The sequence below is a fragment of the Xenopus tropicalis genome, chromosome 5 (assembly GCF_000004195.4).
Source record: "Xenopus tropicalis strain Nigerian chromosome 5, UCB_Xtro_10.0, whole genome shotgun sequence".
Lineage (NCBI taxonomy): Eukaryota > Metazoa > Chordata > Amphibia > Anura > Pipidae > Xenopus > Xenopus tropicalis.
The window spans coordinates 17,219,082-17,246,542 of record NC_030681.2 but is presented as its reverse complement, the minus strand read 5'-3'; the positions used below and the strand labels follow the sequence as shown (position 1 = coordinate 17,246,542).

The following is a 27,461-nucleotide window of genomic DNA, read 5'->3' as shown; positions in this document are numbered from 1 at the left end:
TCTATCTATCTATCTATATCTGTCTATCTGTCATCTATCTTTCTATCATGTGCTGGTCTATCTATCTATCTATCTATCTATCTATCTATATCTGTCTATCTATCATCTATCTTTCTATCATGTGCTTATCTATCTATCTATCATCATCTATCTATCTATCATCATCTATCTATATATCAGTCTATCAAACATCTATCTGTTTGTCTATCTATCATCTATCTATCTCTCATATCTTTCTCAATCTACCTCCCTATATTTTACTTTCTCTGTCTTGTACATTCTATTTCTGTGCATAATTCCTTTTTCGCAAACACTTAGAAGCCTATATAATTAAAGGGATCTTTAATGTTTGTTGTAGGTCGAATGCTCCAACAATCATAAATGTAACTCTTCCTGAATTTCTCTTCAGTATCATTCCACTGCCATCACTAAGTTACTTAAATAAGATACAATGAGTTTTCTATTGTCTAATAGATAATTATCCACTCCAGCGCTGGTCTAGAAAAACACGAGGATGAGCACCGTGGAGATAATTGTACAACTCTGTGAAAGAGACAGTACCCATGGAAACTACTGGCTGCCCTCAACATTTATATGACATTTAATTCACAGAGACATCTGCAAGCCGTTTTTATATGTCCTCTGCATCGTGCATGTTGTGGTGCTAAAGGGACTAATTAGAATGCATGAAATTTAACGAGGGCTTCCTGCAGAAAGCTAATTAATATTTACATTAAATTGTTTCCTTTAAGAATAACACACAGTGTTTTATCCGAGCAGATGTTTCTCCTTCCAGGCCGAATTCCGCATTCGCCACAGAGATACGCAGACACGGTGGGGCTCGTTTTTGAAAGGAGAAGGCTGGATACAGAGAAAGATGGCCTCAGGTACTGCAAAGTGTTCAAAAGTGTCACATCTTTTAGTTAATAATTACTTTCTAGGTAGGTATTTCCACTTTTTGGTGCTGTCCTTTGCACAGATATAACGTGAATATATAAAGTGGTAGGCATCCCCCTTCCCTCCATATACATAATAAGCCTCCTTTACTTTGTCCCCAGATTTTATCCATCTCCTAAATATATATTTCCCTGCTGCTGACGCCATTGGTTGTTGGCAGCACTAGCCAATCATATAAGAAGCTTGGATAAAATGAAACATATATGTAAAATAAATGTGTGTTATTTAGAAAACAGTCTGGTGCACTTGGTGGAGGGGATAGGGTCAAGGCATGGAGATTCTGACCTTTCAATCCCTCCAATACACATACAATACATATATTTACAGACATACAATATGTCCCTCCCTATTTTAAGGAAAATGTAATAAAGGAACAATGCCGATATATGAGCAGGTACCTAAATGCAATGCTCAAGGCAACACCCCTCTCTTTGTTGACTCCCAGTGCTGCCCATCCCCACAAACCGGGTACCTCCTGGTTATGGCCCTGGCTTTACCACTGGGCCAGAAGAGCAGCCAGCAGCTTCCTTGATTCTGATTCCTTTAACTGCCTTCCCTATGACAACTGTGCAGCCTAATTGGTTATTTTAGGCCAGGCAATTAGAGCCAACTGCTCCCTATCTAAACACTTCCCTCTCCTGATCATTTATGTAGTTGTGGATTGAGCACTGTGGCTTTCCCCTTGGTCTATCTCTTGCCCTTGCTCCTGTTTCTGTCCTAACTCAGTCCTGCCTATATCCAGTCCTGTTGTGGTCCTGCTCCTTTCCTGCCTTGGTCCTGTTCCTGTCCTGCCTTGGTCCTGTTCCTGTCCTGCCTTGGTCCTGTTCCTGTCCTGCATTGGTCCTGTTCCCGTCCTGCTTTGGTCTTGTTCCTGTCCTGCCTTGGTCCTGTTCCTGTCCTGCTGTGGTCTTGCTCCTTTCCTGCCTTTGTCCTATACCTGTCCTGCCTTGGTCCTGTTCCTGTCCTGCCTTGGTCCTGTTCCTGTCCTGCCTTGGTCCTGTTCCTGTCCTGCCTTGGTCCTGTTCCTGTCCTGCCTTGGTCCTGTTCCTGTCCTGCCTTGGTCCTGTTCCTGTCCTGCCTTGGTCCTGTTCCTGTCCTGCCGTGGTCCTGTTCCTGTCCTGCCTTGGTCCTGTTCCTGTCCTGCTGTGGTCTTGCTCCTTTCCTGCCTTGGTCCTGTTCCTGTCCTGCTGTGGTCTTGCTCCTTTCCTGCCTTGGTCCTGTTCCTGTCCTGCCTTGGTCCTGTACCTGTCCTGCCTTGGTCCTGTTCCTGTCCTGCCTTGGTTCTTTTCCTGTCCTGCCGTGGTCCTGTTCCTGTCCTGCCTTGGTTCTGTTCCTGTCCTGCTGTGGTCCTGTTCCTGTCCTGCTGTGGTCTTGCTCCTTTCCTGCCTTGGTCCTGTACCTGTCCTGCCTTGGTCCTGTTCCTGTCCTGCCTTGGTTCTGTTCCTGTCCTGCCGTGGTCCTGTTCCTGCCTTGGTTCTGTTCCTGTCCTGCTGTGGTCCTGTTCCTGTCCTGCTGTGGTCTTGCTCCTTTCCTGCCGTGGTCCTGTTCCTGTCCTGCCTTGGTCCTGTTCCTGTCCTGCTGTGGTCTTGCTCCTTTCCTGCCTTGGTCCTGTTCCTGTCCTGCTGTGGTCTTGCTCCTTTCCTGCCTTGGTCCTGTTCCTGTCCTGCCTTGGTCCTGTTCCTGTCCTGCCTTGGTTCTGTTCCTGTCCTGCTGTGGTCCTGTTCCTGTCCTGCTGTGGTCTTGCTCCTTTCCTGCCTTGGTCCTGTTCCTGTCCTGCCTTGGTCCTGTTCCTGTCCTGCTGTGGTCTTGCTCCTTTCCTGCCTTGGTTCTGTTCCTGTCCTGCCTTGGTCCTGTTCCTGTCCTGCCTTGGTCCTGTTCCTGTCCTGCCTTGGTTCTGTTCCTGTCCTGCCGTGGTCCTGTTCCTGTCCTGCCTTGGTTCTGTTCCTGTCCTGCCTTGGTCCTGTACCTGTCCTGCCTTGGTTCTGTTCCTGTCCTGCCTTGGTCCTGTACTGTCAGGAACCGTCGCCGCTCCCGCTCCCTACCTGCTCCTGGTGTGCGGCGGCGTCTTCCTTCTCAGCGCGGCGAATCCAAGATGGCGGCGCCCAGGACTCCACGTGGGCGCAAGGACGCCGGCGCGATGACGTCACGCGCTATGGCGCCAAATTCAAACTCAAAAAGACGCCAGTGACCCAGGTTCAATGCCCGAGTATAGCTCAACATACCTATTGTGTTCCTGGGTCTCTAATATTCTTATCTGCTTCCTGTTGCTGTTTATTTGCCTGTTTCTGACCTTGAACCTTGCTGCCTGCCTTTAGTGACCTTTGCCTGAACCTGACCTCTCTATTGGATTATCCTGCATCTGTACTTCGCTCGGACTCGCTGGAAGCGGCCTTCCTCCTTGATCCTGACTTCACCTCTCCCGTGGGTGCCGGAGGCCCCCGCTGACATTATACTCGGGCCATGGATCCCGAGGAAGCGGTACCGGACGTCGGAAGAGCCCTTCGCGGGCTGGCGTCCCGTATGGAGGCGTATGAATCCCAGCAAGTCAGAATTGGGCAAGTACTTGATTCCATTTTGTCCCGTTTGCCCGTTACTCCCGCTGTCGCGGAAATTCCTCCTGCTGTGGTGGTTCCTCTGCCAGCGATGCCGCCAGCTCGTGAGCCACGAATACCTCCTCCTCCGCGCTACAGTGGCAATCCGCAGTCCTGCAGGGGATTCGTGACTCAATGCCAGATTCAGTTTGAGTTCCAACCTTCCCAATTCTCCTGTGAACGAGCGAAGGTGGGCTACGTTATGTCTCGTCTGGAGGGCAAACCACTGGAATGGGCAACTTCTCTCTGGGAGAGTCAGTCACCCCTGACATTTGATGTGAAGGAATTTCTACAGATGTTCAGAACCATCTTCGATGCCCCTGGTCGGGTCGCTACTGCCTCTTCACGCCTGCTGCAAATCCGCCAGGGCAGTCTCGGTGCCAGTGAGTATGCCATAGACTTTAGAACCCTCATGGCGGAAACTTCCTGGAATGAGGAGGCTTATAAGGCAGTCTTCTATCAAGGCCTATCGTCCCGTCTGAAGGATGACCTGGTATCCAGAGATCTACCTGACTCCCTTGAAGATTTGATTGCTCTCGCTATTAAGGTAGACACTCGCCTTAAGGAACATCAGGCTGACAAAGAGCGGAGTAAAAAGTCTCATCCAGTCCTGGCTCCGCGCTTCCAGAACCCTATGATACCACCGTCTTCCCCGCAGTTTACCTCTTCCCCTTCGGAGGAATCCATGCAACTTGGGAAGGCTCGACTATCTGCACAAGAGAAGCTTCGGAGACGCCTTTCCGGCCTATGTCTATACTGCGGCGGACAATCCCACTTAGCGGTTTCCTGCCCTGTCAAGCTGGGGAATTCTCCTGCTTCAAGTAAGACTATTGTTTCTTTTGCTGGTAGTATTGTTCCTAAGTCAGCGGAACAATCTCACCAATTTCATGTTCCTGTGCAGATCCGGTTGCCCTCCCAGGCAATTCCAGTCTCAGCCTTCCTTGATTCCGGAGCTGCAGGAAACTTTATGGACTTGGCATTCGCAAGAAAGGTTGGCATTTCCCTCTTTCCAGTGACTCCTCCTATTCGGGTCCTCGCCATCGATGACAGACCTCTCTCCACGGACACCATCACTTTAACCACCGGTGAACTATCTGTGCAGATTGGAGCACTACATCTGGAAAAGATGTCATTTCTGATCATCCCATGTCCTTCGTCTCCTGTTGTGCTGGGGTTGCCATGGCTACGACTCCATAACCCCTCCATTGACTGGTCATCGGGTCAAATCTCCCGTTGGAGTCAGTACTGCCAAAGACATTGTTTAATTCCTCAGCCACTCCAGCGGGTTACAGTCTCCTCTACGAGTCTTTCAGCTCTGCCCTCCGTCTACAGGGACTTCTCTGATGTTTTTTGTAAAAAGTCAGCAGAGTTTCTTCCCCCGCATCGACGGTATGACTGCCCTATTGATCTCCTTCCTGGAATCATGCCACCCCGTGGGCGGACCTATCCCTTATCCCCTGCGGAGACGGCTGCCATGAAGGAGTATGTCTCTGAGAATCTCCAGCGTGGATTTATCCGTCCTTCTACCTCTCCAGCAGGAGCTGGCTTCTTTTTTGTCGAAAAGAAGGACGGTGGACTCCGCCCCTGTATTGACTACCGGGGTCTCAATAAAATAACTGTTAAGAACAGATACCCTTTACCCCTTATTTCAGAACTTTTTGACCAACTAAAAGGGGCCAAGATTTTCTCTAAGTTAGATCTCCGTGGGGCCTATAATCTCATCAGGATCCGAGAGGGCGATGAGTGGAAGACGGCTTTCAATACCCGTGATGGGCATTACGAGTACCTCGTGATGCCCTTCGGCCTCTGCAACGCTCCAGCCGTCTTCCAAGAGTTCGTAAACGATATTTTTCGGGACCTCCTGGGGAGGTCTGTTGTCGTGTACCTGGATGACATCCTTATCTTCTCTCAAGATTTGGAGACCCATCGCTCCCAAGTCAAAGAGGCCCTTTCTCGCCTTAGAGAAAATTCTCTTTTCGCCAAGTTGGAGAAATGCACTTTTGAAGTACCAAAGATCTCCTTCCTGGGCTACATTATCTCGTCTAGGGGCTTCGAAATGGATCCTGCCAAGGTATCTGCTATCCAGAAGTGGCCACTCCCCCAGAGTACTAAAGCAATCCAGAGGTTTATAGGATTTGCGAACTATTACCGCCAGTTCATTGAAGGCTTTTCTTCACGCATTGCTCCTATCCTTTCCCTCATCCGCAAAGGAGGGAGACCCAATTGTTGGCCCCCTGTGGCCCTTGAAGCCTTCCAGTCCCTGAAGGATGCCTTCATTTCAGCCTCTGTTCTTCGACACCCGGAGCCCCATCTACCCTTCTTTATTGAAGTCGACGCCTCTGATGTAGGAGCAGGTGCTATTCTTTCCCAGAGACATTCTGCAGATGGTAAGCTCCATCCATGTGCATACTTCTCCAAGAAGTTTTCCTCCGCCGAGCAGAATTACGACATTGGGAATCGTGAACTCCTGGCTGTCAAACTCGCCCTCGAGGAATGGCGACACCTCTTAGAGGGAGCATCTCATCCGGTCACGATCTATACCGATCATAAGAACCTAGAATTTCTACAGTCTCTAAAGAGACAGAATCCCCGTCAGGCGAGGTGGTCGCTTTTCTTCTCCCGTTTCAATTTTGTCCTGACGTATCGTCCTGGGACCAAGAATCGGAAGGCAGACGCCCTGTCCCGGAGTTTCTCTCCAGAGGATCGTCTACCTATAGAGCAAGAGCCTATCATTCCTCCATCCAGGATCATTGCCTCTGTATTGCCCCAATTCGCTGAACAAATACTGCTAAGCCAGTCTGCCGCTCCTCCAGATACTCCCATAGGGATGGCATTTGTACCTCCTGAGTTACGCCTTCCCATTCTCCAGCAGACTCATAGCTCCAAACAAGCCGGCCACCCTGGTTCTGAAAAAACTCTTGAACTTCTTCGACGCCTAGTTTGGTGGCCGACCATCCGCAAGGATGTCCGAGACTTTGTCGCAGCTTGTACTGTATGTGCCACCACTAAAGCCAGCCACTCTCGACCCTGCGGTCTCCTGCATCCTTTACCAGTACCCTCTCGCCCATGGACGCATTTGGGTATGGACTTTATTGTGGAGTTACCGCCCTCCTGTGGTAACACTGTCATTTGGGTAGTGATAGACCGCTTCAGCAAGATGGCACACTTCGTACCCTTGAGGAAACTCCCCTCGGCTGTAGAACTGGCTCAACTCTTCATACAGCATATCTTTCGTTTGCATGGTTTCCCTGTGGAAATTGTCTCCGATAGGGGGTCTCAGTTTGTGTCCAGATTTTGGCGCTCCTTGTGCAAGTCTCTGGGAGTATCTCTTCAGTTCTCCTCGGCCTATCACCCTCAGACCAATGGGGCAGCAGAGCGTGTCAACCAAGCTCTTGAACAATTTCTGCGAAACCATGTTTCCCTTTGCCAAGACGACTGGTCAGATTTACTCCCGTGGGCAGAATTCGCTCACAACAATGCCAGTCATTCCTCCACTGGAAGATCTCCTTTCTTGTCAGTGTATGGTCAACATCCTTTGGCCTTCCCTCAAGATTTTCTCCTCTCCGAAGTTCCCGCTGCAGATGACCTGGCGGCTCACATGTCTGTTATCTGGGCTGCCACCAAGTCTAATTTGGAGAAAAGTTCCCTGGTACACAAAACCTTCGCTGATCGTCGGAGAAAGCCTTCCCCTCCATACAAGGTTGGTGAAAAAGTCTGGCTTTCTTCCAAGAATATCCGCTTGAAGGTACCATCTCCGAAACTGGGTCCCAAGTTCCTGGGTCCCTTCTCCATCTCTGAGGTGATCAATCCAGTGGCTGTCCGTCTACAACTTCCCCCAGAGATGCGGATTCCTAACGTGTTCCACGTTTCCTTATTGAAGCCAGTAGTGTTCAATCACTTCTCCTCTGCTCAGTCCCCTCCTTCTGCCGTCCTCGTGGATGATCAGCAAGAGTACGAGGTTGAGAAAATTCTAGATTCTAGGCTCTCCAGGGGATCACTCCAATACCTCGTCCAATGGAAGGGATTCGGCCCTGAGGAATGCTCCTGGGAGAAAGATTCTGATGTACATGCTCCTCGTCTTGTGAAGGCGTTCCATGGTCAATTTCCTCAGAAGCCTCGGCCTGGTGGTCCAGTGGCCCCCCGTGGGGGGGGGGTACTGTCAGGAACCGTCGCCGCTCCCGCTCCCTACCTGCTCCTGGTGTGCGGCGGCGTCTTCCTTCTCAGCGCGGCGAATCCAAGATGGCGGCGCCCAGGACTCCACGTGGGCGCAAGGACGCCGGCGCGATGACGTCACGCGCTATGGCGCCAAATTCAAACTCAAAAAGACGCCAGTGACCCAGGTTCAATGCCCGAGTATAGCTCAACATACCTATTGTGTTCCTGGGTCTCTAATATTCTTATCTGCTTCCTGTTGCTGTTTATTTGCCTGTTTCTGACCTTGAACCTTGCTGCCTGCCTTTAGTGACCTTTGCCTGAACCTGACCTCTCTATTGGATTATCCTGCATCTGTACTTCGCTCGGACTCGCTGGAAGCGGCCTTCCTCCTTGATCCTGACTTCACCTCTCCCGTGGGTGCCGGAGGCCCCCGCTGACATGTACCTGTCCTGCCTTGGTCCTGTACCTGTCCTGCCTTGGTTCTGTTCCTGTCCTGCCTTGGTCCTGTTCCTGTCCTGCTGTGGTCTTGCTCCTTTCCTGCCTTGGTCCTGTACCTGTCCTGCCTTGGTCTTGTTACTGCCCTGCTTTTTCCCAAAGAGCTCCTTCCTTGAAGGAATCACCACCCTCTTATCCATGCATCGGGGATTTCCACTAAATCCCTGACAGTATCATAACCCTTTTTCATTTGAGACTGTAAGCTCTTGTGAGCAGGGCCCTCTTTAACTCATGTAAAGGTAAGTATTTGTATGTTTGATCTATGCACCCTTCTATTGTACATCACTTTCAAATATGTTGGCACTTTATTAAAGGAGAAGGAAAGGCACTTGGGGGTGCCAAAATGTGAGGCACCCCCAAGTGACTTAAATCGCCTACCTTGTACCCCGGGCTGGTGCCCTTGTAAGGAGAAAACAGCACCAGCCCGGGGTACCTGTAGCGCTTCCTGCTTCCTGTCTTGCCGCGCGCGCATGCGCAGTAGAGTGAATAGTGGAACTTTAACAGAGAAGTCGGCTTTTCACTCTACTGCACATGCGCCGGTCGTGGGGTCCCAGAAAAACGAAGCCGGAAGGAGGAAGCGCATCGCTACAGGTACCCCGGGCTGGTGCTGTTCTCTCCTAACAGGGGCACCAGCCCGGGGTACAAGGTAAGAGATTAAAGTCACTTGGGGGATTCTCCTGCTGACATAAGGACATCCACATTGCCATTCTACTTGTATCCAAAGGTATGTATTTGTCAGGCCAATCGGTGGGTTAATTTGCCCTGTGCATGACAAAAATAATTCAGCCTTCCAATTTCCAACTCATTAGACACAGTAGAAACACCTGCTAGCACTTGTTAGGTAAGATCCAATGTATTTAACATTTCCATTGTTCTCACCTTTGTGTATATATTCCATTTGCCCAAAATAAAATATAATGTCAGCACTGCCAGGTTGATAAAGAGGGCGCCGAGTTAATACAACTGAGAATTAACAACTTTCTGCTATTCTAACGCTTTTTTTCCGAGCATCTCTCTCTCTCTGTAGGGCATATATTATTTAGAGCTCCCATTAATGTCAAGCTATACCTTAATAACAATGTATATATTGATAATTGGATTGAGGAAAAATGGCTTCATTCTGAGGGTATATTTCTTGCCTTATCAACTTGCAAATATTAGATCTTCTGCCAAAAAAGAAAAAAGAAACCACGATTCATTGAGACCTTTTAAAGGGCAGAAATTCAGTTTTACATATATATTACATATAGAAAACAATAAACAAAGCATTCTAACAGATTTAGTACTTTCAGAGGGTCGCATACAGCCTGCTTTTCAGTTAAATATCACACCCTTTGTAATAGAATATATATATAGACATCTGCCAACATCCCAACCAAGGGTAGCAAAATGTCTCTGGCCCTTCCTTTGTTTCTATAACAGCTACTACTCTAATAGGAAGGTTTTCACTTGGTCGTTGGTGGGATCCATTCAGTAATAAGAGCATTATCGAGGTTAAGGACTGATGTTTGTGATCAGGCCTTGCCCACAGTTATTGTTCCTACTGATTCCATATGGGTAGAGGTTAGGTCTCTTTGCAGGGCAGTCAGGTTTTTTCCATTCCATTCTGTATGGCCCTTAATTGGTGCATAAGTGCATTACTGGGTTGACAGCTGTTACCACAAAGTAGGAAGCACTGATCTGTTAAGAATGCCATAGTACACTGTAACATTAATGTTTGATTTCAATGATACCAGGCGCCCTAGACCGAATCATTAAAAAAAACAGCCCTAGAAGATCTTTCCTCCTTCACCAAACTTCACTGTCACCATTTTGAATTCAGACAGAAAGTGTTCTCCTGGCTTTGGCCAAATCCTGACAAAACCAGATGGTGGAATGCCATTTATTATTCCATAGAGTGCATTTGTACTGCTCAAGTGTACAACAGTGGTGACTTTACGCAACTCCAGACGATGCTTGCCATTGAGCATGGAGATGATAGGTTCATTTCCCTCTGATTACCTAAAGAAACTCTATGTTCCCAACAAATAGTTCTTGACAATTAAAAATTCAGCAGTGAGCCCAACAATTTTAGATTTTGAATGTTTGGATATTTTAGGTTAAAAATGTGCCCAGATACTTTGGGTCATCTAGTGTGTATAGTAGCTAGTGCACATCCACAATACGTTAATGTTTGGCTGAATAAACACAGGAGTTTTCACTGTGAGTCTTCTGTTCTAGTATATTTTATTTATTTTGGAGAATTTCTCTAAACTGGAGGTCAACATTGACCCTTGACTCTTATGGCCCTTTAACATTATCCTGACCATTCCTAGCTAGGAAACCATCTCCCACATATCACAGATATACCTATCATTATATAAAATATAATATAACGTGTCTAACACATAAGCAACAGGTTGAAGTTCAACCCTCTAGTTAAATAAATGTATTTTAGATTAAGTATTTTATAGATTCTCATCATTCTCTACATATTTAATGTTTTATTGGGGAGCTCCCTAAACCCAAGATTTGTTTCTTGTTATAAACATGCTCTGACCCCTGGACTTATAGCAGAAATATAAAACGTGTAAAACGTGACTGAGGATGTAACCCCCAGACTAATAGTTGGTTGTACCATGTGACTGAGGGTGTGACACCCCCACAGACTGACAGCAGGAATAGTTGGTTGTACCATGTGACTGAGGGTGTGACACCCCCACAGACTGACAGCAGGAATAGTTGGTTGTACCATGTGACTGAGGATGTGTTGTGATCTCAACTTGTACTGTGAATAAGCCCCCCCTGCACATTTACTGGAGTACCAGCTTTTAGGATCCCCAAAGGAAAAGATGAATGTATGATGGAATGTATGCAATTATAAAATGGTATAACCCCTTTTTGTTTGCAGGTAGGAGACTCCACTTGACTGTCATCTTCACAATGGAAAGCTTTTATATGAATTTTGTGCTAAGGATACAGATTAATTTCCTGCGTACATAATGGTCAGGCAAGGCTACGAGGAAGCAGTTAATCAATGTCAGGAGCCTGACAGATTAAGGCCATTCGTTATATTCAGCCCGTATTCTATATTTATGCCAATGGGCAGAAACAAAGTGACTAGATGATGATATTAAAGCAAATTTTCCATTTTACCAGCTCCTGATAAATTTAATTCAAGTGCTGATTTTAATATACAAAAATTGTATGTTTAATATGCAGTGACTGCAAAAACAAATGTACTTGCCTTGTAACCGTGGTATTTTGGTTTTTTTTTCCCAATAGGTATTATGTGGAAGGGACCACGGAAGTACTGTTTGAAAAGTGGTTTTATTGTGAAGATCTTGGAACTCAGCTGGCCCCAATAATGAAAGAGTATGCCACATTAAATAACTGTGTTTTATATTTGTCATGTAGAGAAAAAAAGAACTTTTAACAGATTCTGTCATGATGTTTATGATCATTGCAAATAATTCATTCTACAATTTATACAATGTTATTCTTGAACCCACCCAAAAGTTCCTGAGCTTTCAGAAAGAGCCAGCACTGCACAATGCAACTGAAAGCAGATATTGTTTCTCTCACTAAATATAAATGGAGGAGTCCTGGCTGGACTGGATTGTTTTACTATCAAGTGCTATTCTCATATCTGCCACTAGGGGAGCATGGGAGTATTTTTAGCAATACAAGTGTCAGGGAGCTGTCTTCTTGTTTCCTGCCCATTGTTCTGCTGATATTACTCCAATTTGCAGCGCAGCAGTAAAGAGAGAATGAAGTTCTTCAGAGCACAAGTCACATGGTTGAGGGCACCTGGGAGACTGAGAAAATGTCTAGCCCCTAAATCTAAAAATTGGTTTGCCCTGGGTGATGCTGTATAACTTTATCACATCATCATGCAGCCAGGTATCGCTTATGTTTGTTGCCATGGCAACAACATTAACAGAGTTAACATCCAGCAGTAGCGGGGGCCTATTGACAATGTTATACAAATGTTGTTGTGGTAGTAAAACAAGATGGCTAAACTGGGTTTAGACTTGATCCACCAGTTTGCAAATGAGTAGCTCTTCCAGTGAATGATCAAGTTTTAGATCACTAAGGTTGTAACGTAGGTGCAATGTTTGTTCCAGATTTAGGAACCCATGCACAGAGTATTTTATGTCCCACAACTTCCTTTTCATAGTGAAAAGCATGTGAATGTTTTAATGTCCAGGTGAATTTTGGGAATCTTGCACTTAGATGCAACTGCAACTCCAATGTTTTTTGTACCTATGCTTATCTTATCAGCACAGGTTCTAAACCCTAACCTGGCACAGGGTTTTATTGTTTCTTCCATTGTTTTTTTCCATTTTGGGTTGTAACAGGTCTTGGGCCAATTACTTCAAATATTATTACCGCAAAAGAGGTAACGGTTTGTCTTTCCGTTTCAGGTTTTTCAGCTCAGAGCAGTATAAGAGTGGAAAGCCAGACCCAGGTATCTGTTAGAAAGCCATGTTTTCACCAAGACTGTTTTTAAATTTGTTTTTTAATTTAAAGGAGAAGGAAAGGTAAAAACTAAGTAAGCTTTATCAAAAAGATCTATGTAAATACAGCCATAAGCACTCACAGAGTCCTCTATCAAAAGAAACACAAGATGTCTTGTCTCCTGTTTTGTAACTATGTTCTTCAATATCTGACTTCCTCTCTCAGAAAAATCCTTCATTCCTGGAGCCAGAATCTGCACAGTTCTCTCCTCTCTCCCCTCTCCTGCTCCCCCTTCGCATAAGAATTTATAAAACTCACTCCCCCACCCTGTAATCTGAGCTAGAGCTGCAAGCAGGAAGCTATGAAGACCAAGCTAAAATGGCAGCTGCTATCTTAAACAAACAGAGAAAGCTTCTAGGGCTCTTTACTCAGGCATGGTAAAGCTTTCAGCAGAATAAATATAGCATTCTAGGTGGCACTTATGTGGCGAATCTATTGGCAGTAAAATGCCAAAATTACTTTCCTTCTCCTTTAAAAACTATTATCACTTACTGCTTTTGAGACAGAAATCAAATGTATATATAAATAGCCCATGTTCTGTATAACACACACAGATACAGAAGTGAGCACAGACTAAGTTGTACAAAGAAGGTGCAGCTTTATCTCCCTAAGATTAGCCATCTTGTTGCTGTTCTTTTCTCGCAGTTTTTGCAGTTCTATCATAGGAAAATGCTGTAGGGTTTATTAACAATCACTTGGTTCTAGAACATGCAATACACAATGTGCTTGCTCCTACCTAAGCAGTGTCGGACTGGCCCACAAGGATACCAGGAAAACTCCCGGTGGGCCCAGGGGTCAGTGGGCCCTCCTGCTCCTGACCATTTGGCCTAATTTATGGTTATTCCCTATTTCTGAATGGGAAGAAAGAGGAGAAATAGATGGAAGAATAGATGCTCGCATGTAAATAAAAGAGACTAGGAGAATAAAGAGGTTGGGTGAGGAAAGTTTGGATAGTGGGCCTATCGTCTAAGGTTTTCTGGCAGGCCCCTGAGGTCCCAGTCCGACACTGTACCTAAGTACATCTATACTGTTGTATAGAGTATAAGTGTGCCACTTCCCATACAGGAGGAGGAGGCACTAATAATACAGAATGCATAGTGACAGCTATAACAGCACATTGGGAGGGCACAGAAAGCAGTGCTTAGTGCACAAGTTACTAAACCCGACCCACCCATAATAATAAAGTTTGTTATATCAAGCTAATCTACTTCTCCAGTAATAAGAGATATGAGTTAAATGTTTGCTATTGCTGTTCTATTTTACAGCTCAGCCAATAGGAAAGATGCCCTTCTTTCTAAATACCGAACAAGTTATGGAGCCGTTTTCATTTCAGAACTGGTTAAACAAACATCGCTTGGAAATAAATCAGAAGAAACGTGTGAGTTTGTTTGGACACAATCAGGAGACAAAGGTACTGTAATAGGATCAAAAAACTACCACAAATGGGTTAACCCCTTCAGTTCCCACTAGGTTGATACTTGAGTATTGTAAGCATATGAGTGCCCACCATCTCTCTCTTCCCCAACAGCGCTACTGTGCACCCCCAAAACAGCCCTCTTTGCACTATATGTCCTTGATAGCCACGAACCCTACTGCAAAAATCTATTGGGCAGATATAGGTAATATTGGTCACTAATGGGAAAAATGTTCGCAATGAGAATAAATATTCACCTTGTGAACAATTTTGCCTATGTGCTAATGTAATAATTCGGATCTCCTACCTTGAGTCTGCTAATAAAATTATTTAAACAGTAATTAAACCCAACAGGATTGTTTAGGCTACAGTAAGGATTAATTATATCTTAGTTGGGATCAAGTACAGATACTGTTTTATTATTACAGAGAAAAGGGAATCATTTAACCATTAAATAAACCCAATAGGGCTGTTCTGCCCCCAATAAGGGGTAATTATATCTTAGTTGGGATCAAGTACAGGTACTGTTTTATTATTACAGAGAAAAGGGAATCATTTAACCATTAAATAAACCCAATAGGGCTGTTCTGCCCCCAATAAGGGGTAATTATATCTTAGTTGGGATCAAGTACAGGTACTGTTTTATTATTACAGAGAAAAGGGAATCATTTAACCATTAAATAAACCCACTGTTCTGCCCCCAATAAGGGGTAATTATATCTTAGTTGGGATCAAGTACAGGTACTGTTTTATTATTACAGAGAAAAGGGAATCATTTAACCATTAAATAAACCCACTGTTCTGCCCCCAATAAGGGGTAATTATATCTTAGTTGGGATCAAGTACAGGTACTGTTTTATTATTACAGAGAAAAGGGAATCATTTAACCATTAAATAAACCCAATAGGGCTGTTCTGCCCCCAATAAGGGGTAATTATATCTTAGTTGGGATCAAGTACAGGTACTGTTTTATTATTACAGAGAAAAGGGAATCATTTAACCATTAAATAAACCCAATAGGGCTGTTCTGCCCCAATAAGGGGTAATTATATCTTAGTTGGCATCAAGTACAAGCTAGGGTTTTATTATTAGAGAGAAAAATGAAATTTTTAAAAATTTGAATTATTTGATTACAGTGGAGTCTGTGGGAGATGGCCTTTCAGTAATTTGGAACTTTCTGGAGAATGGGTTTCGGATAAGGGGTCCGATACCTGCATACCTTTTGCGAACCCTTTGCCTTTTTTTTTAGGATAGATATTGCGAGTTTTTTAGCTTCAGTGCGTAGTATATGTGATTATTAAACTTATTACTGAAAAAGTCATTAAGTTGTTATTGTACGCCATCTTCAAGCACGTCTTAAGCATTCGCAATGCACAATTAAAATTCACAGTCTAATGAAAAATATTACATTGCAAAATGCACATTTTTATTCTTATTTGTGCACAGTTTTTTCCGTTTAGTGTTTAGTATTTTGCCAAACTAGAAAGCCAATGCTATAGTTTATTCTCACCTTTTCACAGTTAAGTGAGGTTTGCAAGGGTAAGGCTTATCATGAAGAAGACATATCCAAGTGGGATGGGCACTAATCTATAAAGCATTAGTACAGACCAATAAACCACTTTTCTGTTCATAAAGGCACCAACCCATTACATGTGTTGTCCATAAATGTATTTAGTATAGGTGCAATGTAGCACCTATGTTTGATAATAATGCAGCTTTAAAGGACAAGTAAACCCTCCACACAAAAAATGTAATAAGTGAACAGCCTCTTTTAAATCTTTAAATGCCTACCACTGTGGTTAATAGTAAGGCCTCAGCATTCCATTAATCACTTGGGATTCCTTCTCCTCTTGTTTCCCACTTGCCCCCCTGCCTTATGAATTGACTTTGGCTCTTGGCTACTGGGCATGCTCAGTTCTTCTCAACTCAGGTTACTAAACACACCCTCCAGTCCAGCAGCCAATGAAGAGATGGCACTGCTGCTTTCCATAGAAACTCTTCTCTAGCTGTGCACTCTGATGGAGAAACCTGTTTTTTCTCCTAACCTCTTGTTCTGAGCTTATTTAAACCGTTCAGTCCAAGCAGGATTGTTTATCAAAGTACGTTCTGCCTGTGTAAGCCTGCATTCTTCACTGCATAACCTTTACAGCTCACATGTACTGTTTTAATATGTCACTGAAGATATGTGAAAGGGAAAATGGCCGTCGGATGAAAGGTATTTGTTTTAGGAAAATGTGATGGTGCTGGAGGGGATATATGCAGTACAAATGGTGTGCTTTGGGTAAGGAGATATACATGGTAGGAAAAAGTAAGATTTATATGGCTTTTAAGAAACATTGGTGCACATCTGTGTTGATACGCGATATGTTCATGTTTCTGGTGGGTCAATGTACAGGTCAACAAATATTATATTCTGTAATAATTTTATTATTATTATTTTTTTTTTGCAAAAGGCATAGGAAAGTTATATCGGGTTTAGATCTAGTATTTGGCACATTACCAAGCAGCAGCCTGCCATCGTTCCATGATGCCCCTCTCCAATGATTCCACCCCCCTCCCTCCTCTCCTCTGTTCCGCTCTTTCCTTTATTCCTGAAATTACCTGTATTTTTGCAGGATAAAGTATTTTTTTGCAAAAGTTGTTTTCTTCTTTGGAACTTTGCTTTAACACATAATACAAATGAGGCTGCTCAATCTGTTTCTGTTTATCATAGATTTTGAAGCCATGAAAAAAAAAAAATCTAATTATTGTACCCATTTTAATTGTGTTTACTTTTTTCTAACTAATTTCAGGAGGAAACTCTGTCCTTCTATGGGCCAACTTATAAAATGTGTTCTAATTAAGTTTAATGTCATTTAGTTAATTGTTTTAGTTGCAGGGGGGGGTTACCATTTATTTGTATTGCTTAATACAACCCTATTCAGTTCCAGGTTTGCCAGGTAGACTTTAATGCAGTTTTTCATAACGTAAACCAGTCTATTTGTTTTATATGATTAAAAGAAACTTGTCTTTAAGCTCTTACAAAGAGGTCCCTTTTTTCCTTTATTTTACTCTGTAACCCTTGTTTGTTAAACTATTTTTTAACCCCCGTTTGTTATAAATTAAAGAGGCAGTTCAATTTTTACCTAACTTTTATTATGATGTAGACATCATAATAAAAGTTAGGTAAAAGGTGAACTGCCTACATTGTAGACAGTAATATTCTGAGACAATTTGCAATTGGTCTTAATTTTTTCATTTTTTTTTGCAGCTTTTGAATTATCTAGTTTTTTAGAATGTTTTATATGGAATTTCAGCTGCTATCTGGTTGCCAGGGTCCAATATACCCTATCGACCAGCGAGTGTCTTGAATGAGAGACTAAAATATAATAGTAGGGAGAATGAAAAGAAATTTAAGTAATAAAAAATAGCAAAACAATAACATTATAGACTCACACAGCGATAGTTTTTTGGCTGCTGGGGTCAGTGACCCCATTTAGGAGCTGAAAAGAGGCAGAAGATGACGGTAGATAATGAAAAAACTATTAAAAAATAGAAAATTAATTTGACTTGCTTGCACTAAATAATGATATCTAAGGGGCAAACAAATAGTGGCTACATAGTGGGGCCAGAACCAAAAAGTATAAAGACCTCTCTTGTTTGGTTCTAGTTCCCCTTTGTAGTGACTATTTGTTTGCCTCTCAGCTCCTCACTGGGTTACATATAAAACAATATGGTTTCTCATTATAATTTCATGAATTCCCAGGACAGTAAATAAACCTTCACGCTCAAATGACCTTAATAGTAATAAAACAAAATGGCTGTGCCACCCTTTTCCTTCTCGGGTACCCCTAGGGTAGGCAGCTCCACAGTGTGGAAGCCAAATCTTGGGCTGCAAAGTTTCCCTATAATTCTATATAATCAGATGGAAGTTAATATACTATAAATGTGACATCGCTGTTCTTGTTGTAGGCTGTCGTCTATGGAAGCGGAGAAAGCAAAGATAGCAAAGCACAGACTGATACCTGGATCTGGCAACTGGTCAGTACATTAGGTTTGTTTAACTATATAATGTCCAGAGGTCCAGCATGGCTTTGTGGTGACATAAACAGAGTTATTATATCCAGACGCGCTTGTAGCACAGACAGAATGTTGATTTAGTACAGAGATGTTCAATCTTCTGCCAACCAACTATCCTTCAAATACAATTCCCAGCCAACCTAGAGAGAACTTTGCATTTCACAACATGGTAACTTCAGGGGTGCTGATAGATTCAAGACCACAGATTGCAAATCCCTATGTTATGTGCTTTGCATGCTAATATTCCTATCATGGAAGATCTGTGAAAGCACAATCGGCTGATTGATAGGGAATAATGTATTCCTACAGAAGGCACCTAGGAGCCGCGTGACTATATATAAAGCTATAAGGATTCACATTGTGTGCTTTTATATAGGTCACGGCCATTTCTAAGTAAGAGGTTCATTCGTTCTAATCATACAAAGGTATTAACGTGTTATGTGACTCAAATGACAGTGATTTCAATGAGTCTTGGGACCCAAATAACATCACTGTGCTCTCATTATACTTGATGACATCACTAAGTTTCTTCTTCTTCTGGTTCTGGGTTAAGAAACTTCATAGAACATTCAGATGTGTTGGTAATATAACATACAGTATATGTAAAAGTATCTGTTATAGTCATAAAGTGGACTGTGTTTTACCTTTACTACCACCTCTCTCTTGCCCTGCAATAAGCATATGGTAAATTGAGATAATGAGCTCTGTATAAACAAACCCCTCTCTTCTCTCAGTAGCCATTAACCAAATGACAAGGCATTTTTAGTCTTCCTGGAGATTCAAGCATAGAGCATTTTAATAGAAATCGAACTTAAACTTGGGAGTCCTGCAGTGGGTTGGGTACCTGGTGGTTGTGGATTTTATCCATATTCCTTATTTTTTATTATATTACCTGTATTATCTATATTTTACTCACAACGCACAACAACACTGTTTGATTGTGGTCATTGGGTGGTGGATCGGGTTGTGGATAAGGCAGTTGTGTGTTGGGTTGGGTTGGATTGGGTAACGGGTTGTAGGTCCAGGTTGCTGGTTCCAGATCTCAAAAATTGGTCCCGTGCAGAACTCTAGTCTGTGATAGCAATACTATCATTTCAATGACATTATAAAAGCATTAATATAACGTGTTTTATTCAACCTTTGCATCAAGATCCTTTAACCATAAAAGCCACATTATACTTTCCCCTTCATGTTCTTACTGTTATCGTTAAGGATTTGTCGCACACTCGTTACAGCGGATATTATTGTCATTGGGCTATTCATATTTATAAGGATCAAGCAAGAAGAATCATTCTCATCAGCAGCATATTGTCCTAAGGAATAAGCACCATCTAGGATAAGCCCTGTTATCCAAAGGGACAGATACCACTAGAAATAATCTTTACATCATTCATAGGCACAATACATTAAGCTGGGAACAATGGCCCTCTCCTGCCATTAAACATGAAAGTACTGGTACATTAGAATAACCCTGAAAGTACTCTGTTTAAAAGAATTAATTACTGAATGGATAAGACATTATAGACCATTATAGCAATGCATGGCACAGTGCTGTATAACTTGTATTCTTATAGATTCTTATGTGATGTTTGTTTGTTATTTTATAAAAAAAATAATTCTGAAATAGAATACAAATAAGAGAAGTAACAGCACAGGAAATGCACATTAATGTAGTATAATGAATGGTATAGTGCTCTGTCACTGGTTGCTGTATATATATATATTTAGGTATGGGACCAATTATCCAGAATGCTCGGGACCTGGGGTTTTCCGGATAAGGGGTCTTTCCATAATTCGGATCTTCTACCTTAAGTCTGCTAAAAAAAAATATTTAAACAGTAATTAAACCCAATAGGAATGTTTTGCCCCCAATAAGGATTAATTATATCTTAGTTGGGATCAAATACAGGTACTGTTTTATTACTACAGAGAAAAGGGAATCATTTAACCATGAAATAAACCCAATAGGGCTGTTCTGCCCCAATAAGGGGTAATTATATCTTAGTTGGGATCAAATACAGGTACTGTTTTATTATTACAGAGAAAAGGGAATCATTTAACCATGAAATAAACCCAATAGGGCTGTTCTGCCCCCAATAAGGGGTAATTATATCTTAGTTGGGATAAAGTACAGATACTGTTTTATTATTACAGAGAAAAGGGAATCATTTAACCATTAAATAAACCCAATAGGACTGTTCTGCCCCCAATAAGGGGTAATTATATCTTAGTTGGGATCAAGTACAGGTACTGTTTTATTATTACAGAGAAAAGGGAATCATTTAACCATTAAATAAACCCAATAGGGCTGTTCTGCCCCCAATAAGGGGTAATTATATCTTAGTTGGGATCAAGTACAGGTACTGTTTTATTATTACAGAGAAAAGGGAATCATTTAACCATTAAATAAACCCAATAGGGCTGTTCTTCCCCCAATAAGGGGTAATTATATCTTAGTTGGGATCAAGTACAGGTACTGTTTTATTATTACAGAGAAAAAGGGAATCGTTTTTAAAAGTCTGAATTATATGATTAAAATTCAGTCTATGGGAGTCGGCCTTTCCGTAAATCAGAACTTCTGGATAATGGGTTTCTGGATAAGGGATCCAATACCTGTATATAAATATATATATATATCCCTCTTGGAATGGTGGCTGGAAGATGGCAGCAGGCACATTGGGGCTACTGTAGATGCTGTTTACATTGTTTTTGTGTATCTAACACCCACATTCAGTGTTTGGCCACCAGCATAATTAGTACAACACTGTTTACTGGTCACTTCCTTTGAATTTAAAATTTATGTGTTTTTGACATAAGCTCATTCAGTTGGGTTATGTAGAAAAGTTGCATAAACTGAACTTCCAATAATTAATATCAATCTATTTTTTATACACAGACACAGTTTGAAAATAAACCATAATAGTCTGTCTGTGCTGCATTTTCCATGTCCCCACCCCAACTTAAGGTGGCCACGGGTCGATTCTAGCTGCTGATATTGGTCCCTTAGACTGTAGGCCTGTGTATGGGCACTACTGACCAGCCTGCCCGACCGATATCTGGCCTGAAATCGGCCAGATCTCAGACGGGTTTGAAATTGATTTGTTTGCCCTGTAGGTGGGGATATCGGGAGAAGATCCGCTCACCATGTTCCATTGTGAAGTGATGGATTCTGGGACTTGAAGTCTTTCTGCTTTCCCCAAAATCTGTTCAGCACCCACTATGGAGAGCAGAGGGAGTTCATAATTCAATATCCATAACTTTACAATAAAACAAGTTGAGAAAGGGGAATTGGTCCCAGCGATCACAGACAGACTATTATGGTTTCCTTTCAGAGCTTTTAAAAACAAAAAATGATGGGTTCTCTGTAGTCTGGTGTCAGGTTCATGTAACTTTGTTTTTCCAATGTCTGTGGATGGATAATCTTTATAGCGCCTAGAATTTAGAATTGGGCACGCTTTGGATTGCAACAATAAAAATGACTGCTTTCTGGAATGTTACTGATCTTACTAATTCTCAAATACTTTACAGGAGGGCACATCTTGTGTCACATTGGGTAATGAAGTTCTGAAGCTCGGCTCTGGGGACAGTCTCCTTATCCCAGAAAAATCTCTGTAAGTTCAAATAAAAAAAAAAAACTCTCCAAAAGTAAAAATGTACCCCTGTGCTTAGTATTAAAAATTAGTTGCTGAGACTAATTTACTCATTTTTGTGGAGGACAAAACATGTTCAACTCTTTGTCTGTCATTGCGGACATTGTTGCATTCATCTTTAATAAGGCTGAAAATCTTGAATGTTTAAATAAACTAATAAAAGTAGCAAAATAGCATCTATGTGACTCTCTAGCTCTACGGGGCAGGGACCTCCTTCCTACTGTGTCTCATACCACATGGCACTTATATGTATTTACTGTATTTATTTATTATAACACTTGTCCTCCCTGTGTGTAATTGTGTATTCTGTAAGACTGTACAGCGCTGTGTACCCTTGTGGCGCTTTATAAATAAAGTTATACATACATACATACATCTCTATTGCTAAAAATGCTCCCATGCCCCACCTAGTGGTAGATATGGAAATAGTAAAAATCCAAGTCTGGTCAGCCAAGTCACGACTCCCTAAGTTACATTGAGTGGGAGAACCCCCTAAAATCTATACTGTACTGTCATTAACTGTATTTTTCATATTTAACCTATAGATACTCATGGATCAGAGAGGATTGTTCCATTGCTTTATCAACAAGCCAGGTTCCAGCTTAGATGAAGCCATGCAATTAGCCATTTCATTAACATATTCCAGGAGGAATCATTCTTATTGTTACACCGTGGGACCAGAAGCAGCCTGAAAAAGAATCAACATATTGTGGTTTCATAAAAGGACTTTAGTCTAATTCATAAATATAATCTATAAAGTATAATCTTCCATTTTATATTTGTTTGTATTTGTTTTGTCAAATGATGAAATTGTATTGAATGCACCTCTATGAGTCTTCTCCTTAAGGGCCTGGTGCTTAAGAGTCTGGTCCTTAGAAGTCTGGTCCACATGGGTTTTGCTTTTTGGTGGTTGTAGCAAAAAAAAAAGTTGCTAGCCATGTTACTAAATCACCACAAAGAGATTAGTCGCCCCTGATAGATCTCTGCTACAGCGGGCAACTAATCGCTCTGAAATGCCTTTCCACCAGCAACAAAGGGAATCACCAGTGGAAAGGCCTATACATCATTTGGTTTCCTCCTGCAGGCAAATTAACGCGAATCTTCAGGGTGCTCTTTTGCCAATGTTTGCAATGTACATTAATTATATATTGCCTAGTTTTTAAGATAGCAGCAGTTATTAAACTGCTAATATAATAAATGTGAAACTACAGCACCACCTGCTGGTGTCATTAGAGACAATTTTCTGAGAAAACATGTTGTGATGTTGCTTGACCTACCATAGATTTTTGTAGTCAAATGGTGATAAGCTTTGGTACAAGCACACGAAACAGCTGACTGTGCCACTACTCTTAGAACAAACTGAAAGAAGCCACTTTTTTGTAAAAAAAAGAGCCCCCCATAAGCCCTCCTGACACCTCACCCCTCCTAGTCTCTTTGTTCTTCTTTGCTCTCATACAGGAATAGGGAATGACCATGAAGCAGGCCACCGGGAGTTTCCCTGGTATCCCGATGGACCAGTCCAACTCCAGCAAATAGTTAGAAGCAAAAGGGCCCACTGACCCCTGGGCCCACTGGGAGTTTTCCTGATATCCCGATGGACCAGTCCAACTCCAACAAATAGTTAGAAGGAAAAGAGCTCACTGACCCCTGTGCCCACTTGGAGTTTCCCTGGTATCCCCATGGACCAGTCCAACTCCAGCAAATAGTTAGAAGGAAAAGAGCTCACTGACCCCTGTGCCCACTTGGAGTTTCCCTGGTATCCCCATGGACCAGTCCAACTCCAACAAATAGTTAGAAGGAAAAGAGCTCACTGACCCCTGTGCCCACTTGGAGTTTCCCTGATATCCCCATGGACCAGTCCAACTCCAGCAAATAGTTAGAAGGAAAAGAGCTCACTGACCCCTGTGCCCACTTGGAGTTTCCCTGGTATCCCGATGGACCAGTCCAACTCCAACAAATAGTTAGAAGGAAAAGAGCTCACTGACCCCTGTGCCCACTTGGAGTTTCCCTGGTATCCCCATGGACCAGTCCAACTCCAGCAAATAGTTAGAAGCAAAAGGGCTCACTGACCCCTGGGCCCACTGGGAGTTTCCCTGGTATCCCCATGGACCAGTCCGACTCCAACAAATAGTTAGAAGCAAAAGGGCTCACTGACCCCTGGGCCCACTGGGAGTTTTCCTGATATCCCGATGGACCAGTCCAACTCCAGCAAATAGTTAGAAGCACAAGGGCTCACTGACACCTGGGCCCACTGGGAGTTTTCCTGGTATCCGGTTGGACCAGTCCAACTCCAGCAAATAGTTGGTCCAACTCCAGCAAATAGTTAGAAGCAAAAGGGCTCACTGACCCCTGGGCCCACTGGGAGTTTTCCTGGTATCCCCATGGACCAGTCCAACTCCAGCAAATAGTTAGAAGCAAAAGGGCCTACTGACCCCTGGGCCCACTGGGAGTTTTCCTGGTATCCTGTTGGGCCAGTCCAACACTGTCTGTGCTGCATCATATGTGCTATATCCATTAAAAAGCTGTTTTTAACCAATAAGGGATAAAATGATAATTCAGATTGTTGCCTGTAAAATGTATAAAATTCACACCAATACCAATATAAAAGAAAGGAAATTATTTATTAAAACCAACTCGTTCTGATCCAGTTCCCAATCAGGCACTTATAAACACACAGAAAGTTAGTCTTTGACTTACTCAGAGAGATAGATGTTCCCTCATTTGGCCACATATGTTGTTTAGCAAGTGAGGAAAATATGAGGTACTTAGAGCTAAAAAAAAACCCTTGTTGGCATTTATTGGTTTTATGTAAAAATATACACCTGTTCCGCAGGAAATTATTGTAAACAGTCAGATGGGACCCTTCAAATGAGCTTGTTTTGAAAATGACTAGTTTCGTCGCTACGGAACTTAACTGTGCTAATTCCCAATCCCGCAGCATATTAAGCAGTGCTATTAATAATTGCCTGTACAAATACTCAGCGGCAGACTTAATAATGCATGGAAATGAATTCAGAGCATATGTACAAGAAAGGAATTATACTTATTACTCCTTAATTCTGGGATTTTTAACCTAGGCTTTGGGACCCCAAAAATTTGTTCTGTTTAAGGTGTGTCCCCATGATCCCCTTTGATAATGGAAAGTAGAGTCCTGCATCGGGTTGGGTACCGCAGAATTCCCTCAGAGCGGTCAGGTTTCGGCAGAAAGAGACAGAAAGAGGCAGTTCACAAGTAAGGAGTCAGAAATGGTCCCTCCCACCATGCCCTGTGGATACTGAAAGTTTTTTTCCCTTACCCTATGGATCTGTATATAGTGATGTCACTTCTGGTTTTGCCAGTCCCACGTTGGTAAGTAGCCTATTTGCAGTCAGGGTTGGGTAGCAGGTATGGGTAGGAGGACATATTGTGTGGTGGGTGTGGGTCGGGTTGTGGCTTGAGGTTGTGCAAGACTCTAATGTGAAGTATCTTTCTCAATATTGATTTAATACAATCAATATAAAATCCCAATTATATGAAGCAGTAAAGAAAGCTCACCACTCACCAGTATTTATGTTTGGGTTCCGACCCCCTAGCTGAAGCCAAGGGGGCAGAATACCATAGAAACGGAAATTGGACTTGCACTCTCAAAAACTCTCAAAAAGTTTAGGCCAAGTCCACATGAGCCTTGTGGGTGCCAAACACATTAGGCTTTATCAGTAAGTCCAATTCCTGTGACATAACTGGTTCTACACTAAGTTTTGGGCAGCAAAGGCGACCCACCAAATTAATTTGGGGCCCCCTGAGAAGACGCCTAAGGAATGGTGCCTTTATTGTATGGAATTGCTGACTGTTTTTTGTAGAATGCCCAAATATCGGCTAAAGGGAGCTTAAAGGAGAAAGAAAGGTAAAATCCAAAATGTTATGCACCCCACAGTGAGTGCAATCACTCAACTTATACCCCGTGCCTGTTAGCAGAAAACCACACCAGCCTGGGGTAGATGCAAGAGAACAAAAAAGCTGACTTTTTCACCCTACCAGATGTGCGTCGGCCTCAGGGGGGGGGCAAAATTGGGGTGATTTTGCCTTTCCTTCTCCTTTAACATGATTGGAAAAAAGTTAGAAAGCTCTTTTGAAGTTCACTCTGTTTCAAGGATCCAGGCCCCGCATCTGAAGAGCAATACGTGGGTAACCCTGGTACAGTATATAGGATAATCAGACATTCACTACAAATGCATCTTAAGCCTTTGGCTCCCTAGGTTCATCAGTGATATAAAAAAGTACTGTACATTATGAAGATATTCTTATTAGTATTGAGACTTGTATTGATTTCAGGCTTACAAATGCACCTGTGGTTCCAACAGACAATATCTCTATTGATAGTAGGGACCTGGATCTGAAATGTTTTCTCTTAAATACAAAAGTCAGCTGACGAGGCTTTTCTATTCCAACCCTTGTTGTTCCTTAGAACGTTGGGTTTCAGATTCCTTTGATTTTTGTTCGAGTTCCACTGGAGGAGATTTGTAAGAGGAGTGTGTGTGAGATCAGGAACTGTTCCGCAATCATACAACCGACAAACCATGGCACCGCGTATTCCAACGTAATGAGGCCCAGGAAGTTCCCAGGGAAGTGTGAGTAGTCCCAAGGGCAGGCGTTGAAGCTCCTTAGAATGAAGCCTGTAGAAAACTCCCATGCGTAGGTCCATACGGTATAAATAAGGCATCTGGTGAAAAGATTGTATCTTGGATGGAGAAAGAGGAACATTCTTTCCATGATAAGGATTGATATCCCATATATAAAAAGAGCCCAGATGCTACTGACTCCCTTGAGTTTCCAGCTCAGTGTGTGGTAATAGTCCCAAGCTGCTGTAAACAATATCTCACACACAAACCCATGGACAGAGTATATGTACCATCTATAGAATACACTAAGAGATCTGGTTTTCTCCATCTCCAGGCTCTTCAATCAGCTGTTAAAGATAGGAAATAAGAAAGAATTAATTCTGTGAGTATCAGATTGCAATGAAACTATGCCTATATCATAGCTAATCATAGTGCCACTAATTCTTATAACTCTACCGACAGCCAAGCAATGTTGGGTAATGGGTTTCATAACCTTGACATTCGCTGCTCATTGGATCCATATTCGTATACCCATATGTATAAGTTCTCCCCTGTGGCCTTTAGCAAGATAAGTATGTTGGGATTATTTTAATATTGCATGTAATTAGCAAAAACCCAATATTTTATAGTATTTTTTTTTAATGAAGACAAATCTGTAAAGTTTGAATACCAAGAAACAACTACTTTGTATCATGTTGCAAAGGAAAAACAGTAAAGGGTGCCATACACGGCAAATTTCAGACTTATCTTCTATGTACGGCCTACTGGCATGTTTGATTTTTCCTTTAGATCGGGGACTGCATTGGCTCATTGATATGGTCCTTCATCTGACAGCCCATATAGCCACCTTAGGTGGGCATATTGGGAGACAATCCGCTCATTTGGCAACCTCACCAAATGAGTAGATCGTACTATGTATGGCCACCTTAACACTAATGGATCATTGATTTATTTTTATTAATGATGAGCAAATTACTTTGCCAGGCATGGATTCATAGTGAAATTCTGCATTTCGCCATTGGCAAACTGTGAAACTGACGCA

The 27,461-nt window shown here is 42.6% G+C and overlaps 1 protein-coding gene across 3 annotated transcripts in view; it reads left to right on the top strand.

Moving 5' to 3' along the window:
• haao (3-hydroxyanthranilate 3,4-dioxygenase) overlaps positions 1-22,645 on the top strand; it is a 77,779-nt gene extending 55,134 nt beyond the window's left edge. For 2 of the 3 annotated variants that reach the window (XM_018093843.2, XM_018093844.2), the window contains exons 5-11: positions 781-887; positions 11,463-11,552; positions 12,605-12,648; positions 13,964-14,109; positions 18,064-18,132; positions 21,700-21,782; positions 22,367-22,645. In XM_018093843.2, coding sequence (XP_017949332.2) covers positions 781-887; positions 11,463-11,552; positions 12,605-12,648; positions 13,964-14,109; positions 18,064-18,132; positions 21,700-21,782; positions 22,367-22,427 — 600 coding nt within the window. In that variant the 3' untranslated portion in view covers positions 22,428-22,645. The remainder of the gene's footprint in view (positions 1-780; positions 888-11,462; positions 11,553-12,604; positions 12,649-13,963; positions 14,110-18,063; positions 18,133-21,699; positions 21,783-22,366) is intronic. The other variant, NM_001006913.1, reaches the window with a different exon arrangement.
• The last annotated feature ends 4,816 nt before the right edge of the window (positions 22,646-27,461 follow it).